Source organism: Staurois parvus, unplaced genomic scaffold, assembly GCF_062004578.1.
Source record: "Staurois parvus isolate SC_StPar_1 unplaced genomic scaffold, SC_StPar_1.0 ptg000264l, whole genome shotgun sequence".
Lineage (NCBI taxonomy): Eukaryota > Metazoa > Chordata > Amphibia > Anura > Ranidae > Staurois > Staurois parvus.
Window position 1 is genome coordinate 4,576,526 of NW_028318060.1, and position 19,122 is coordinate 4,595,647.

At 39.4% G+C, this 19,122-nt stretch overlaps 1 protein-coding gene across 2 annotated transcripts in view; it reads left to right on the top strand.

The window, feature by feature from the left end:
- COL19A1 (collagen type XIX alpha 1 chain) overlaps nt 1–19,122 on the top strand; it is an 895,475-nt gene that overhangs the window by 42,133 nt on the left and 834,220 nt on the right. For both annotated transcript variants that reach the window (XM_089681326.1, XM_089681327.1), the window contains exon 2: nt 6,512–6,637. In XM_089681326.1, coding sequence (XP_089537452.1) covers nt 6,550–6,637 — 88 coding nt within the window. In that variant the 5' untranslated portion in view covers nt 6,512–6,549. The remainder of the gene's footprint in view (nt 1–6,511; nt 6,638–19,122) is intronic.

Consider the following 19,122-nt stretch of genomic DNA (forward strand, 5'->3'; position numbering starts at 1 on the left):
TTACAAGCATGCATATGGCCCCTATCTGTGCTGTTATGCTTGGATGCTGGGGCGATTTGGCTCGCATGCCAACAGAGAGGGCTCTGTGTACCCATTGCGGCACGTGTGCTATAAGTTTCCCACCACTAGAATAGTGTATAAGGTTTATTTTACTCTGAAGAGAGCCAAGAAAAAAATGTTAGAACACTGACATGAATTTTTATAGTCTTGCCCAGTATGATAAAGCAGAAAGCTGCACTTAGTGCACTAACTGCAGCAGCCAGATTGGAATAAAGATCAGATGATTGTTGCTACAGGTAATTGTACTTCGGTGTGAACATCCATCATCTTTACACCTTCTCTCTTTCTTTACATTAAATGTAATTTAATCAGGGCACAGATTTTAGTATAGTACCATCAGAAAGCCCATAACACAGTTATGCGCATTTTATGGTCTGGGTATCCACAGACCTTCATTGGCATATAGTGTGCCATACATAAGTAAAATTGAGGTCTGCACACAAGTGAGTTCATTTACGGGAACTGGAGAAAATGAATTTAGCACTAATTTGGGGTTGTAACCTCTAACTACCAAAAAGATTTCGTTCTTTAATTCTCTATATAAGGTGACTCATAATTGGTTGTTATGGGTAATTTTCTTCTCTCCAGATTTCTCTAATCAGCTCTCCTAAAGCGGTTTCTGAAAATGGAGATTTTGAAAACAAAACTTTGTTAGATTCAATGTGGATATTGCCTTTAAAGGTTCCATGCAAGAATTCTGTTACAGCTGTTTTTTTTCTGAGATTAAAATAAAGATCCATTTTTCATATACATACACATTGGTAAAGCTGTTTCTTCTGTATAGTGAAAAAAAAGTATTTTCCGGAGTAAATTTTCATCTGGAAATAAATATAGTGTGAAGTTAAGTGTAGCTTTCAAAGTTATGTTTGCTTTATTATTGACTTTTTGTATTTTTTTTTTTCCTGTTTGGTATTATAAGTTTCATGGTATAAAATAAATGAACCATAATTAATTATGTGTGCAGGTGTTTGAACTTATTAGCTGATGCTTGGTAGCCAAAGAGAGAGATCCCGGTTATTGTTTCTGAACAGAGTGCATCAAGAAGGGCAGCATCTAGTTATGATACAATCTGGGGAAAAGTCAGTAAACAATAAAGTGCTGAAATATCTGAGCACTATTACATAACAACAACCGGAACAGCACAAAAGCATGATAGCAGCTAGTGACAGCCAGCAGAGACATGATGTCTGACTGTTTGAGTCTGGGTGTCTGTCAGGAGGAGGAAGACTGGTTTGATGTGGAACAGGTGGAAGAGCAGCAGGCACAATAAACTCAATGTCGAAGTCTTGAGTAAGACACCAATCTACCAGGCATATCGGTTATGACAGTAAAGTCGCAATTGAGAACTCTCATGTCTTCTTCCAGATATTTAAAATGGCAAGCAATACGTTATGTTTCTGGCAGCAGGCCATTTAGAAGTACATCAAATTAAATGACAACATAAAACTAGATTTTCCAAGGTAAGCATTAGGGGATAGAAGATGTTCCATGTGCCTTGAAATCTGGGCAAGAAATAAAGCGGTCCTACTTTTAGTACAATATTATATGTCATCTTGTAGAATTGCAGCGCTAACGAAAAGGGAACTGTTATTTGAAAACCCGTGGTCAAGGTAAAACAGAATATTAAGTTGCAATCAGACTGAATCACCAGGCATTAACTGAATAAAGTACTGCAGCATAACATAATGAGAATAGGTAAGACATGGCTACACTTCTAAATTTAATGTTTTAGTTAGTGTGATTCAAGTTACAGAAAGGTTCCTTAATTAGAAAATATCAGATTTTAAACATTCCAGGTAAAAGAATACATACCATATTTGTGTTTTAGTAGCTATTGTACACTCTCTGCGTACATATAAAATAACTACATAGCTTGAAAAGGTTAAAGACCTCCAAATATGATATTATTGGTAGATCTTTCTACTGGAGTTTAAAACGCTTTTTGCTGTGGAATTTCACTTTGGAAGGCCTATACTCTTCCTGTGACATTTTCCAAAATATAAAAATAGGAAAAACTAAAATAAAATAAATAAAAATTCAAGAAGATGAGCGACATCTCGAGAGTAGGTTTTGGAAAAGCGAGATAAGCAATCTGTGAGTTATTCCTGCTTATGACATCACCCACAGATAAAAAAAAAATTAAACTTGGATAAATAAACCTTATCAAATGAAAAAAGTTAATGGAAAACATTTCCAAATATCACCTGTTCAGATTGTGTTTTTGCCTTAGATACAAACTGAGGAACAGTTTCATGATCATTTGTTCTCAGCCACACTTGTTAATGTATGTTTCCATTTTTTAGTCCCTTTTTCAGTGTATATTTTTTTCATGCCCTACCTTTTTTGTGATATTTTTATTTTCAGATGATATATACCCAGAAAGCTATTATAAATCAAATTGTGTACATTGAAGCATTATGCAAGATAAAATGAAATGTTTTCATAAATATTTATTTTGCAGTGGGATGTGTGTTTCTTCATATATGCATGCATCTTTCTTCTTTATTATATATTAGGTTGCTCTCTCTATCTTAGGTATTATTGATATTGACCATTAAAGTCTTTCTGGGTGGTCTGTGTAGGCTCAGAATGAGTGTGTATCTATTCTGCATTCCCTTCTTGGGCTTTACTAATACAAGATGCAGACATGATAACATGTTTTCATGGAAAATAGAAGTTGAAGCGGATGTGAGGTAGTAAACATAGTCTCTAAGGAGCTTCTTATGTATATATAATAGTTGCTGTTATACATCAGGGAAGAACTCCTGCCAGTAGGAGAATGCCTCAGGTTGGAAGGCTAGCATGCTTTGGAGAATTCTATAGAACTTGTTGTCTAGATGGGTTTTTTCCAATGTTCGAGAAATAAAGGTGAAGCCTCTAATTAGGGTGACATTACAACAATGCCTGTGTGCTTTACAGCACGTTGTTATGCATGTTAACGGGTGGTACAACCATAATGTATTGTTTATGGCACCCCATTGCAAATACACAGAGTAAAGCCCCGTACATGCGATGAGAAAATGGGACGAATGATCATTCTTTTTTTTTTCTATGCTAGTCTCATATCGAAAGCGGAGAGGTTACTAGAGTTGCAAAAACTCTTGCACGACAGAATAAAAATGTTTAAGTGATGCAATGTATTGTATTTGTATTGTATTTTTGAATGGAAACTGTACTGATTAACCACTAGCCCTCCTGAGGATTTACCCCCCTTCCTGACCAGGCCATTTAAGGCGCTGCGTTATTTTAACTGACAATTGCACGGTCATGCAACACTGCACCCAGATGATATTTACGGCCTTTTTTCCCACAAATTGAGCTTTCTTTTGGTGGTATTTCATTGCCTGTGCATTTTTATTTTTTTGCGCTATAAATAAAAAAAACGACAATTTTGAGAAAAAAAAACAATATTGTTGACTTTTTACTATTAAACATGTCCAGTAAAAAAATTTTAAAAATCACATTTTGTCATAAATTTAGGCCAAAATGTATTCTGCTACATGTCTTTGCTAAAAAAAAATCCCAATATGTGTAAATGAATTGGTTTACATTAAAGTTTTTACCTTTTAAACTTCTAACTCTTTAGCATATGTTCTGCTCCCATAACAGTCTAACAGAGATGTACAAACTGTATAACAGCTGTTATCTTGGTAAATCATTATGTGGCCAGTAGACTACATTTGTATGGGTGCCTAAATTTCAGAGTTTAGCTGCGTTTTAGAAGACTTTTCTGAAAGCAGCTGGACTCGCACAATGAAAAGTAGCAATGTATAGTTGCATACAGCTTAGCTGAGCTTAGGAAAAGAAAGGAAAGTGCTGCATCCAGGGTCGACCTTTCATTTCTTTCTGCAGCTAAATCGCACATCGCAGATAGCTGTGGTGTGAATAGCAGCAGAAAATGCCCCCTTTTCTTCCTGAAATGTTGGTATTCATTCTCAAGTTGGTTCTCATTTATCCTCATGTTGCTATTAATTATTTGCAGATGTGGTCTAACAGTGGTTAGTAAGCTGTCAAAGGTGGACACTGGCATTCTGGTAAGGTTGTAAAATTTATCAGGATAGGTTCCAATTTCCTCATACATCAGGACAAATTATCTAGTTAGACATTGAGATGTCATAGGATGTACCTATCTTTGCTTCATTTCCCTCTCTATGTGCCTCAGGGCTGGTTCACACTAGAATGCGGGGCAGGAAAGGCACGTTCCGTGCATGTTTCCCACACTGCAGGTGACCACATTGCCCTTGTGATTTGCATGCTGGTGTCAATGCATTGTTAATGACACCCCATCTGCAGTGTGTTTGTGGGCACCAAATCACATGGAACCGCAGTACCATGCGGTTTGGAGTGGCATGTTTTAAAAGTAGTACAAGCACAACTTTTTCCACATTCCAGTGCAATTTACATCTCATTTAAATGAATGGGCAATCAAACTACACCACAGGGAATCACATGGCAACACTTCAGCCCTTATTTTGTTTCTCATCTCAAGCAGGCACACAATGGTAGTCACCAGCTGCACTCTGAACTTCATTTCAATAGCATAACTCTTTGCTCAGAAAACTAACTACAAAAAGGAAAAGATGGTGCTTGGTATAATTTCCTCCAACGAATGGAATGAAATTTGGATCTATTCATTATCTGAATTTGAATTATTAAACTAACTTGAAAATTGAATCCATTTTCCCCATGGACACGAACCACTATCGCATCATGTAAAGTCATCCGAATGAAACAAATGCATTTGTTAATTTCGGTATAACTTTTTTTCAAATTTGTTGACATTTGTTACTTTGTCCACTCTGAGATTCGTATACATCCGAATCTCCAAAAATGAAATTTTTGTCCAAAAAATGAATCAAAACGCACAGGTCTAATATAGAACACCAAATGGCATTTCTGTCTGCTGCCTTGTTCCTCTGCTATCTGCACTGATGCCAAAAGAAAAAAGGGTGACAGGTGAGGGAGTTCCAGCACACAGCCTGTGATTGACAGCCTCATATCTGTCCCTGTGTTCTGTGTGAAGGGGGCTGTGACCCTTCCCTTCAATCAGCTCTCAGCTGTCCTCACTGTGCTCTGCAGAGTGTAACTTCAGGTCCCTGTCCCTGCTTTCTGGAAGCTCAGACAAGTTGTATAAATTCTGCACTTTGAATGGCTGTATAGGGGAGAAAATTGCAGGTAAACAGATACAACTTATGCAGGAGGTTTGTTTCATTTATGTATATGATCTAAGGCCAGTCACTTCACAGTGTGTATATGTAAGGGTTTTCAACCACTTTAAATCTTTTCTACAGTTACAAAGGGCATGAATTTAAATAGGTCTGTACATCAGATTTAGGAGAGGGGTATTTCAAGTGAAAGGAGCTATTGTATTTTGTTCCAAAAAAATGTCCATTCAAATGAGGGATATTTGGGAGCTTGGTGTTTATGTTACATAGTTACATAGTCTGGCTGAAAAAAGACAAATGTCCATCCAGTTCAACCATTAAAAAAAAAGTTATAATCCTATACCCACAGTTGATCCAGAGGAAGGCAAAAACCCAGCAAAGCATGATCCAATTTGCTCCTGCAGGGGAACAAATTCCTTCCTGATCCCCTGAGAGGCAATAGGATATTCCCTGGATCAACTTTACCTATAAATGTTATATCCAGTTATATTCCGTGTTTCCAAGAAATAATCCAGGCCTTTTTTAAAGCAATTCACTGAGCTGGCCAGAACCAAATCTTGAGGGAGCCTATTCCACATTTTCACAGCTCTCACTGTGAAGAAACCTTTCCATGTTTGGAGATTAAATTTCTTTTCCTCCAGACGTAAAGAGTGCCCCCTTGTCCTCTCTGATGACCTCAGGGTGAATAACTCTACACCGAGTTCACTATATGAACCACTGATGTATTTACCGTATACATATAGATCATATCCCCCCTTAATCTCCTCTTCTCAAGAGAGAATAAATTCAGTTCCTCTAATCTTTCCTCATAGCTGAGTTTCCCATGCCTCTTATCAGTTTGGTTGCCCTTCTCTGTACTTTCTCCAGTTCCCAAATAGTTGACAATAAGAATTGCTGACAGATCAGTAACCTACAGCAGATAAACAAGCCAAAATCTTTTAGTGCTAATTTTTATTAAATATAGTGTCAAATGTTGTCGATTTTCTTTTTTTTTTAATATACAGTCTGACCTATGTGTACATATTGATTGATTGTACCATGATTTATTTATGCCTTTTATGCAACAGTTGGCATTTTTAAATTGTAACATATAATGGTAAATTATTATTATTGTCTGGATATTCAAGATTGTATTGTGTTAACGTCACAGTTAACCATATGCACTTATCCTAGTGTTGTTTTTTTTTTTTTTAATAAAATAAAATTGAAAAACCATTAAATGGTAATTTTGTAGCACTTAACAGGTTGTCCTAATAATACCCTATTATTTTGTTTGTGCATTACAGATTATTTTGGATGTTGGATCATATGGTTTCTTTAAGAAATGAAGCTAGTTTTACTATGGATTATTTATGTCATCATGAAGGTCATGCTCCCGCTTTGTTTTTCAATGGCAGTAAGCAATAAAACAGGTAAGCAGTTTTCAGTACTTTTGATCCATATATTATTACCCGATTTATTGCAAGCATTAAAGGATTATGGTTAAGTTTAGACATAACAACTTTCATTGGTAAGTGTTCTCTGTTATTTCTGGTGCCTTACTTATTGGAGCAGCTGCAGTACCAAACCTTACTGGTGATAACTTATGAAAGGGTTGGGTTACATACGTTCTATCATGCAATACAATGCCTTGTAGTGTTTACTTGACTTTGCATGATGTTCTTGATTAATGGCCATAATACATTTTCAGACAGACCGGGATTTAGGATCCCTTTTTATTTTTCCAGGAAGTATAATCCCTTATATTTATGTGTACACTCTAATCTGTTAGGTGGAATAACATTGAAAAATATGTTGGTCTATATGCAGGATTCATCATTCATTAACTGATCATTGCTAGGTGGTGTTATCATGTACTTCAGGGATGCTAGGATGCAGAGACTTTTCCCTTTAGTCAGGGTAACTATTAATAATGGTTATTGGTCTGTCAAATTATTTTACGACGTCCCTTTACTAGTGTACATTAGTGTCGTGTTGTATGTTCTTACCTAAGGAAAGCAGCTGCTTGTGTTGGGATTACATGTAGAAGATGGGCATAACCGAAACCTTTTTAACAACAACATATTGATCAGATACTTCAGAAAATTCTCGCTATTTCCTATTTATTCTTTGTAAGAAGAGCGGTAATAAAAAGACCTTTTGAGTCATTTCCTCTACCTTTTACCTTCAGAACCCTTCCTTCGCTTAGGAAGAATACATAATACACTGCATCCTGTAGTATACAGTGAGGGTCATTTACTAAAACTGGAGAGTGCAAAATCTGGTGCAGCTCTGCATAGAAACCAATCAGCTTCCAGGTTTTATTGTCAAAGCTTAATTGAACAAGCTGGAGTTAGAAGCTGATTGGCTACCATGGACAACTGCACAGACTAAGTGCTCCAGTTTTGGAAAATCTCCCCCAGTATAAACCATTTACCCATGTAGCTGCTTTGTAGCATCTAACTGTGGTTGATAGTATAGAATGAACAAAATCTATTTACACACTCCCTGCCCCATAAGAATTTACAGCCATTCATGCACACACACATGCACAGTGAACAGTTAAATTTAACTCAAATAATAACTTTTCTAGTATAGTTTTAGGTTTTGGGAAATTACTGCAGGAAACTCACTAAAAAACAAAGAGACCATAAAAAGTATATACAAATAATAAGTCTGGTGGAAATTAACCACTTGCCCTTGTGAGGATTTACCCCCCTTCCTGACCACGCCATTTTTACATTAGGGCGCTGCGTTATTTTAACTGACAATTGCGGGGTCATGCAATGCTGCACCCAAATGAAATTTACATCTTTTTTCCCACAAATTGAGCTCTCTTTCGGTGGTATTTGATCGCCTGTATTTTTTTTTTTTTTGAGCTATAAAAAAAAAGACCAGCAATTTTGAGAAAAAAAAACAATATTTTTGACTTTTTGCTATTAAACATGTCCAGTAAAAAAAATAAAAAAAATCTGATTTCGTCATAAATTTAGACCACAATGTATTCTGATACATGTCTTTGCTAAAAAAAATCAATATGTGTAAATTAAATGGTTTATGTGAAAGTTTTAGTGTTTACAAATGGCTATATAGATCCAGTATAGATACTGGAATTTTTTTTTGTACTAGTAATGGCGGTGATCAGCGACTTGTAGCGGGACTGTGGTGGACATTCTGACACTTAGGGTGGGGGGACTGACTTGGTGTCACTGACATCCCCAGTGACACCATACAGTGATCAGTGCTGAAAAAAGCACTGACACTGCACTAATGGCACTGGGTAGGCAGGGGTTCACATAAGGGGCGATCAAAGGGTTAACTGTGTGCTGTTTTACTTGAGTCTGTTTGTCTGTGCTTTACTATAATCACATTGCTTTGGATGGCTGTGCTGCGCACAGCCATCCAAAGCAGTGTGCACAAGCTGACAGGGAGAACTGTATTGTTTACATACAGTTCTCCTTCCCGTTGGAGATCCTCGGCAATCACCGGGTGCCTGCAAGTAATCACTGGCTGGGACCCGGTAATTGACTTCCTCGAAGGAGGCGAGGATAGGGTGCGTGCGCACCTTACGCACACCCTCTATACGGAATTGCAAAATCACCTATATATATGCGATTTTGTGCACCCGTGCTGCCCTTTAGCAGTATAAAATGCCAGAACAACAGTACTGTAAGGCAGTTCTGTCAATAGCTTAGTCACTACTCTACCTGGATCAGGAAATGCTTATATAACTGAAAGGGAAAACTGCAATACCCATATACCTTGGAGTTTTTAGAAACCAATATAGGAACTAAAACTTGTTGCTTTATTTGGTTTAACCAAATAAAATAAAATACTATGGGGCTCAATTCACAAAGCTAACACATCACGATTATCTTTATTGTTTTTAAAAGGTGACAGCTATTTTCAGTTGTGTCCAATGAAATTTGAAAATTAAAGACACATGACTGAAAAAAAGAATGTTTTAGGCTGATGTTTAAGCTTTGTGAATTGAGCCTATTATTCAGTTAGCATATTATAATTTGCATTTGATTTTGCTGAAAAAATAGCTCAACAAAAAACAAATGTCACACATTGCATTGCTAAATGTTTGGATCATTAGCCTTGCTAACACAAAGCGTGCCCAGTTTGAGCACTTGCGCAATGTGGCCTTTTCTTTGAAGTCTTTCATTGGTTCTATCTGTTTTGAATTCAGTATATTGTTCTCGACATCTGTATTGACTGAAGTTCTTTATAGAAAGATATATTAAGCAAAAAAGCTTTCATTTTCACAAAGCATCCATAGATAACACTATCATAAAGCAAATATGGTTTCAGACAGCATTTTTTTTTTCTCAGAAAATAGGTGCAGTAACTCAACCACAAATCCCCCCCCCCAATGCCCTCCTCCCCCCTCCCCCCTCCCTCTTCTCCCCCCCCCTCCCCCCCACACCCCCTGTCAAACCACATCAAATAGTTGATCTGGTCAAATTTCACTAACAGTGGGAGGGTCTTAAAGGGCATTAAATACCAGGAGTGCATTACTTACAGAGTGTAGAGTTCAGGGGTGCATTGCATACAGTGTACAGAGTTTAGGGGGGCGCTACACACAGAGTGCAGAGTTCAGCCTTTATCCACAGCTGCTTCCCTCTGCATCCCCATCCACATCTCACTTTCACCCCTCTTCAGCTGTGACCTCTGCATGCAACACCCCCCCCCCCCCTCCACTGCCCCCATCTTCTCCCCCCTTCTCTTCCCCCTAGGTTTGTTACTGTATTAAGCTGAATCACCCAGCCAGCTCTAGTTCCTCCCTGCACACTGTAGGTGGCTCCACCTCTCTCACTTGCTGTTAGGTCATTCAGTGGGGTGTTGGCATCCACACTGCACCCCAGGCACCTGCATCTCCCTTGTCCCCATCTTTTACTCAGTGGAAGCCACTCAAGAGATCAGTATAGTGGGAGTTGTTGGGAGACAAGCTGTCACTTGTAAACACAGAAACCGGACTTCTGTGTTTACAAATGATAGTGTTGAGCAGGGAGCAGGAGCCTGAGTCAGAGGTGGTGGAACTGAGTTCCACCAAGATCCAGCTGAAAAAGCCCTGGTTTTAGATCAATGTTGTCAATATTCACCCACTGAACAGAATACAAGTGAATATCATAGCCAGAAAATACATAGCCAAAAAAAAAACCTTCTTCTATCGTCTGTCCTCTACCACTATTTAGTTGCTAAATGTGGACAGCAGTCTGGATCATGCATTGAATATTTCAGACATGAAGTAGATATAGCCAATTAGCCATATTTGTTCAAATGCAGTGAATTGTTAAGATCACTGAAGCATCAAAAGTTATTCCCCAGCTCATTGGTGTTGAGGATCCTGCTAGTTGAGTTCTGTCAAGCAGCTGGATTTAAAGTGCTAGTAAACACTGGGACACTTGTAATAAAGCTTACCTGTAGGTAAAAGGAATATAAATGTGCACCGTAGAGGATATGCACTATTTCCGCAGCCTGGTCCATGCGGAGGGAGCATACTCATGCTGTCCATTTAGAGCTCTGTGTCGCAGCCGTGATTTCCATGCGTTTATGCGGGAGAGAAGTCATCGCAGTTCAGCCAGAGCCAGGGGCAAACTGACAACTCAAGGGGCCCCCGGGCAATGGGGGATCATGGGGCCCCTCTGTGCTTGGCCAAACTCAAAAAAGCCTATGAAAAAGGTACCAGGGGCATCTCATGGGGCCCCCTACTGACCCTGGGCCCTCGGGCAGAGCCCCAGTTTCCAAATGGTCAGTCCGCCCCTGGCCAGAGCCCATGATCTCAGAAGGAAGACTTGGTGAGGATGGAAACCCTGTCATCGGTGACAGTACCCCGCTGGAGGGGTTTGTTTTAAGGTACGTATTTCATAATGTGCTGGTATGTGGTGCATACTAGCACATTATCCCCATATCTGGCAGGGAGAAAGTTTTCTTTTTTTTTTTTTTTACTTCATTACCACTTTAAAGAATATGTTACTCCAGCATTCCATATTCCTGATGTGTGCCTGTTGTATCATGCACTTGTATGAAAACGTATCCTGTTATTTTTGTATTGCTTGCTTTGTGTGAAATCCCAGGTGTGCCTGCCAGTCCCTCAGCTTTCCTACTAAAAACTGACCACACTGGGTATGCGAGCACAGAGTGGTCAGTTTTCTGCCTGTGCTGGGAACTCCTGCTCTCCTCCAATGATCAGACATGTGCTGACATGCCTTCCGCTGCACAGCCATCACCAGTGTCTTGCTGTTTCTCCTCCCCCAGTCCTCTGAGCTCCTTATGCAGCGAAAACAGAGGGTATGTGATCACCTATAAAAACGGGTAAAGAAAGGTATTTCACATGTTATTTATATGTATACACAAATATGTTGCCTTTCATTCATTTTTATGTTAAACTGAATGGGTTGTTTTACAAGGTGAGATTTCACAAATACTTTATTATGTAATATTGGGTGTATGAACACCCAAATGGAAGAACATGAACACTTGCATAAGAAATATATTGTATATTAGCTATTTTGAAAAATACCAGCATTTCTTAACATTAAGCGTATTAAAATATCCACAATCAACTGCATTGCAAACTGTTTAGTATGGCCTTATTGTGAAACAAATATATAGGGCAGCATGGAGGCTAAATTGTTAGCACTTCTGTTTGGCAGTACTAGGGTTGTTGGTTCAAATCGCAGCCACAGCACTACCTGCCTGGAGTTTGCATGTTCTCCCGTGCCTGTGTGGGTTTCCTCCAGCTTCTCCGGTTTCCACCCATACTCCAAAGGCATGCTGGTAGGTTAATTGGCTCCTGTCTTAATGGGTCCTAGTATGTGTAAGTTAGAGACCTTAGATTGTACACCCCTTGAAGGTTAGGGACTGATGTTAATGTACAATATATACTGTATGTAAAGCACTTTATAAATTGATGGCGCTATATAAGTACCTGTAATAATAAATAAAAGTCTGTGGTTTTTATACAATTATTTTGTTCAAGTCATTTTGATAATGTGGATCCTTTAAAAGCCCAATGTTTTATATAGTATGGCTATGATGTGCCTTATCTTATAGCTCAGGCTTTTTTTTTCAACTAAAAATAAACAAATCCTAAAGCATACTATTGTGGACATATCTCAAGCAGTAATGATATTAAAATTAATTGAATAACTATATTATACTGAAATGTGTTCTAAAATGTCAAAATGACCATCCATTCTGCTTGTCTAACCTATCAGTGAATTCATGCCCGTATTAAGCATTTTTCTCTTTTTATGTGACTAATAAGCCAGTGTGCCATGATGGATTAACGTTGAGGATGTCCATGGATAACAAGCTGAATATGAATGAACTGTGCCAAGCAGCTGCTGTTAAGGCTGCTTTAGAGCTATGATGCAATAAACAAGGAAAATACTGCAGGGAGTAAAATCACTGCTTACTGCTTTAATGCCATTGCCCGTTAGGTTAGTGATGATATAAAATACCATATTACTCTATAAATGTACAGAAAATTATTTGTGTGAGTGCTGACAAATACAAAAAAATTGTATGGGAAATTCTAAGAAATGTTAAGTATAGATATTTGATAATACAGTATAATGTATTCTTTATCTTGAGATAGGCTGCTCTATTTTACTCAGTTTCACAGAAACATATGCTTCCATGGGTAACCCAATACACACAGTTGTAAGCCGTGTACCGGGGTGGGCTCCCCAAGATACAGTGAAGTCACGAACGAGGAAAGCAACCCCAACACCAGTGTTTGCCACAACAGAATTTTACTTAGATGTGGCAAATAAACACAACTACAAATGCTGGAAACATACAATAAATTTACATACACCCAGCCCAAAGGCTGAGACCCTTGTGCTGCACAGCACGGCGCCTTCTGATGGATGAAGGTAGAAAGTGAAGTAATTTACCTACTGGCGGGCACAACTAAGCTGCCACACCTTACCTATTATTACCCTAAAAGAGCAGGAATCAGTGTATGGGTGTATGGTATGGGCTAGCCTGCGGTGCAGCACAACAGCTTACAATCTACAGTATTCCCCCTCCCATTGCTGGTCCTGTAGCACGTGCCTGATTATTCCTTCTGAGCAAAACGCCAGTCTGGCTTGAGTTTGTAGGATTTTATCAGCTCTCCAATGTGAAATGTCACTTTAAGTTGTGGAGTCCTTCCAATGATCAGTAACAACACTTGTGGCCTGACAAAAACAGAGGCCCTAACTAGCTAATTATAGGCCTGGTCGCAGTCTATAGGCGCCAACACTGAAATGAGGTGCATGCTTGATCTTACCGACCCGGGTCTGCTTTGTATCCTCTGGTGACTCTGAACAGAACAAATGTCTCTCCAACAGGTCTGCGATATTGCAGTGTATGCTGCGTTGTTCCTCTGCTCTCGTCAGCTTCCTGGCAGAAATCTCATCAGCTTCCTGGCAGCAATCTCATCAGCTTCACCCAGCTGCAGCTCACACGGCCCCTTCATTCAGCATTCTCCAGAACATGGCTCCTGTCTCCTCTTCCTGTTTCCTCAACTCCAACTCTGTGTGAAAACTCCACCTCTTCATGAATATACAAATATCTATGCAGTCAGAGCTTGTGTTAGAAAAACAGTGACATCTTGTGGCTAAACCGCAGAATGTCAGTCAAAACATCAATTTACTTCCACACAGTGTTCAAACAATGAGAGCTGTTTCCCCATCACACACACACACACACACACACATGCATGTACACATTCTGCAATTTTAATGCTGGTATATTGTTTTAGTTTTAGGTAGTAATAATGCATGATATTAGTTTCATGTTGCTGGAGTGAAGGCTATAGCAATCCAGCCATTTTGTATTGCCATGCTTAAAGCAGAAGTATGGCCAAAGATCTTTTGGCCATACCTCTCCTATGGGTCATAGGTGTGCACTTCCTTCTGCACCCTTTTGTCCCAGATTCATCCGACAGCGGACTAAAGCCCACTGTCAGAAGATTTCCCAGAGTCGGACCAGACTCTACAGGGATCCTGACAATAATGTCGGGATCTACCCAAATTCGTGACCAACAGCTGGCTTAGCCACATCACTGACAGCCTGAGTTAGCCGCTCCTGTCCTCTCCACAGCCTGGTACTCCAGTGAGCTCTGAAAGGGCACATCACAGAACGGTGCTCAGAGTGGATCCGAGAACTGAGCGATCAGTTGTCTTTGATTGTTCAGCTCTTGATGTAGAGCCATTGGGGGAGAAATGCAGCACTGGATTGTTGCTGCAACTACATAGGTGTGTATGTATGTTTATTTTAGTTTTCAAATCCTGATCTTCTCTTTTAAAGCTGAATTCCAGGGGGAAAAAAAATCAGGCTGTTGCTTAGTTCACTAAATCTGTTACTTTTATTTCACCTCAACAGTACTGTAAGCAACAGATATCCAGTGCTGAGGCTCGTTGTACACCTCCCTCTATTCAACAACCATCTGAACGACCAGTTGCATAGCTGGAGGAGGTATAATAGAGACAAACACCAATCCAATACACATAGGTGTCCGTTTATGACACACAGAATAGCTGAGATTCAGAGGATCACAGCTATTCTCTGGTCATTCACAGTTTATAACACCCAGGAGAATATGTTCAGCCCTTCTCTGGAGATCTGTGTTCTCCCTCCAGATTCTCCAGCCCAGAGCTGGAGAATCAGAGGGACCGAAAACTAAGCAGAAATAATTTACCTCTGCTTAGTAAACTGATCTTTTACTGTAATCTCGCGAGATTATAGTAAAATCAGCTGTTTTCCAGAGTTTGTAGACCGTTCTCCAGCATTTGGAGATCGTTCTCCCTTCGTTCGGAGAACTGCTTCATAAACTGCATTCACAGGAGAACTGTGTTCTCCGAGAATGCCGGAGAACTGAGCAGCGATCTATTACCGCTGGTTCATAAACGGACACCATAGAGGGAAAAAATACACACAAAGAGCACTAAATTAGATAAATTAAGCTAAATTAAAACATTTCCTCTATATTAAGACTAAACTAAGGAAAATATGTTCTTCCTTTTCAAGCATATTTTGCCTAAGCAGCTCAAAAAGCCACACTGAGAGTTTTTCCTTTTGGCAATTGATTTCACTGAAAGCATTCTGCTAATCCCTGGTAAAAAATAATCATTTTACACTGAATTATTTGAAATTATTTGTGTTGCAAATATTTGGGTTTGAGTTGTTCAGTAAGAGCTGATTGCAAGCTCTTATTACTGGAATTAATTACATTTAGAGTTGACAGGCTTCCCTCCTGTGTTGCTGACTGAGTTTTTGCCAACTGCTTTCCATATTCATTGTAGCTTAAAACATGACATATCTGATTGTGCAAGTAATGTATTATAGCTATGATTCTATATACAGATATTTTAACCTACATCTTGCTGTAGATCTATAACTAAATATTTTGCCTATTCATGGAATGTGTACCTAAGCTAGATGTCTAGGTTGGCAGTAAATTTCCTTGGAAGCCTGCAGTTATAAAGCACGATGCATTTTCCATTAACTACTATGCACCCTACCCTGATAAATGTTGCACAAGTTGCTGGAAATTGTATGCCTCTTCAGATTTGTTGTTAAAGAAGTACCATGTACTTTGTCTGCAGAGAAAAATATTTGAAATTTGTCCAATGACAATTCTTTAGCTTATAGTCATTTTATTTCCTTCTTACCTCTTTTTTACCATTTATCCTTTTTTCTTGTCAATGTGCTGCCTTCTCCATAATAATAATTATAAAAACTCAATAAAATAAAAACATAATTGGGTATCAAAAATGAGATGATTTTGGTTGGTTATATCTAACAGTTTTGATGGCTACAAGGGAATATTTTATTAAATAATCTCTATAAACTTAGGTTAAATTAGAAACCTCCCTGTAGGAACTTTTGGTCATCTCAGTATTATATTATTAAGTAAAAATATATCTATATCTTCTTTTTTTTTCAAATCCTATGAGGCAGTGCAAGACTCTGACAGCCATGAACATGGCTCCCATAGGCAGAGGCATAATGGGATTTGTAGTTTCAGTACAGCTGGAGTGCCAAGGTTGCCTAGCCCTGAGTGTAAGGGAAGTTTATCAACTTTGTCAGGTTTTTATTGCTGTTTGTTTCAGCTGGGGAGAGTGACCCTCTCCATTTGACCTGGTGACCATGGTCATGATTGACGTAAGGGAAATCCAAACTTTTGAGTTGTCATTTTAATAGTAATAAAGGTCTTCCAGTGGGGACATTTGTTGCAGTGACAACTATCTAAGATGTTTCCCACTTTGGAGATATTTATTTTCACTTTCTGTGTCTGCAGGACAGGACATGAAAAGAAATATCAACAATGGGACACAGATGGCAAAAGAAAAAAATGAAAGGTTTTATTTTACTTTGACATTAGACACTGTATACTGTAGAGCAGGGTTTCTCAACCATGGTTCCATGAAACCCTAGGGTTCTGCAAGACGTCCGCAGGGGTTCCGCAGCAATCTACCCATCAGTCGCAAACAGATTTTGAGTAGGTCATATTCTCACTTATGCCACCCTCAGAGCTGAGCAGGCAAGCAACAAATGTCTGTGATGTTCCCCACTGGTCCCTCTCCCCTCCCCCGACCATCCCAGGTGCTTGTATGTGACATCACATGAGATGGACAAGAGGACGAACTGTGGTGAACAGCATGTCAGACTAGAACACACAGCAGCTTCCCTGTGACACTCTGCATGTGAAGGACACCATTCTGCCACCCCCCATACAATGGGCCGTGCTGCCCCTATGTACTGTGCCCTGCCCCCCCTCCTTTAATGTGTCCTGCTGCCCCCATATACTGTGCTTTGCTGCCACCCATGTATTGTGCCCTGCTGACCCATGTATTGTGCCCTGCCCCTCATTTAATGTGCTCTTCCACCCCCATGTATTGTGCTCTGCTGCCCCCCTATGTACTGTGCCCTGCTGACCCACTGTACTCTGCCCTGCTGACCCCCTGTGCTCTGCCCTATTGAGACCCTGTGCTCTGCCCTGTTGACCCCCCATGCTCTGCCCCGCTGACCCCTAAACTTTCCATCACTGACCCCCTGTGCTCTGCCCTGCTGACTTGAGGTGAGATGGTGTGCTATTTAACTCAAATTTCCAGGTCTATTCCCTGAACATAGCCGTTATTTGAGTGTACTCTCTTGGTGCATTTCTAGACTATTTATATAGGGGAGAACGCAATAAAATCGAGTATACTATAAAGGTGGTGAGAACATGCAGTCAAAGGTGAGAACTTTGGTGGGAAGATTTCTATTTGCATTCCCTGAAAAAGCTGGAATAACCATTCTGCCTATGACTGAAATATTCCTTTTGGTTAGACTGATGTGGATATATTAGTCAAGACTGTTTAAATAATACTGGAAAGTTTCTTAACATACAGTGTATATACAGTGTTCAAATGAAGAATGTCGTACATTGGTGTTACAATTGGACAACTGACTTTTTATGCATGGCCAGCTTTTTTTAACTGCACCCCCCCCCCCCCCCCCCCGATATTTCTTTTCTTAACGTACTGAAGATTTGTATTTACCAGCTATAGTTTCTAACTTTTCAATTTCCATTTGAAAGTATTTGAAGCACATCTTCAGGCAAAACCTGAAGGGTTTTTTTTTGTAATTTTTTCTTTTTTTGTGCAGAGCAATTTATACTCACCTATATTGGCCATCTGGGTCTCTTGTGGGCACCATTTCTAGGTGGGACTGGTAATCCATGTACCCTGCTAGGGCCATCTGGTCATGCCCAGAAGACTCTGGTCTGGATTCTGAGAGGACTAAGTGTTCACATGACACAGTCAGTGATGTGGACACCTGAAGGACTCTACCTCCTGCAAACAGAAGATCTGGACTGGAATGTTATGTGACCTCAGATTTGTTTTTTTTGTTTGTTTGTTTTTTTGCTAGCAATTAGAGCATGATGGGGTGAAGGATGGGGAGGAGAACCCTCAACTCTTTTCCTAGGATGACCCATCAGGGGAAGGTGGAGGGCATTTTGGGAATGTGCTTCAACCACAAATTGGCATGGAGATTTGGCTCCTCTCTTGTTGGAATAATATCTAATATGTAAAAAAAAATAATAATTTACAGAAAGAGTAATTCAAAGGGCTAATTTATATATAGAATCTCTTTTTTCTTGTTTTTTTATTTTATTACTTTATTTTATTTTATTTTTTTTGCATTCCTTTAGTTTATCCCTTTTTTCTTTGTATTTTATTTATAATTTGTTTGTTTGTGTTGAGCTTTGGCTTGTTTTTGTCTTTGCATTATTTCTTTTTTAGGTGATGATACAGGTAGATATAGGTGAAGGTCAAAGACGGGGCACTTGTTCCTGCCCAAAAACATACTCTCACCCTCAATATATATATATGTGATTACCACCATAATACTACACTGCTTAAAAAAAATTGAAGGAAAACTTATTAATCAGAGTATAGCATCAAGTAAATTAAACTCCTGGAATATTGATCTGGTCAGTTAAGTAGCAAAGGGGGCTGTTAATCAGTTTCAGCTGCTGGTTTTACAGGATGAGGCCACTGACATTTTTTCCCTACTCACTAGTTTTTCACTAGTTTTGCATTTTGCTAGGGTCAGTGTCACTAATGGTAGCATGAGGTGATACCTGGACCCTACAGAGGTTGCACAGGCAGTCTAACTCCTCCAGGATGGGCAGAAGGTTTGCTATGTTTCCCAGCACAGTCTCAAGAGCATGGAGGAGATTCCAGGAGACAGGCAGTTACTCTAGGAGAGCTGTACAGAGCCATAGAAGGTCCTTACCCATCAGCAGGACCAGTATCTGCTCCTTTGTGCAAGGAGGAACAGGAAGAGCACTGCCAGAGCCCTACAAAATGACCTCCAGCAGGCCACTGGTGTGAATGTCTCTTATCAAACAATCAGAAACAGACTTCAT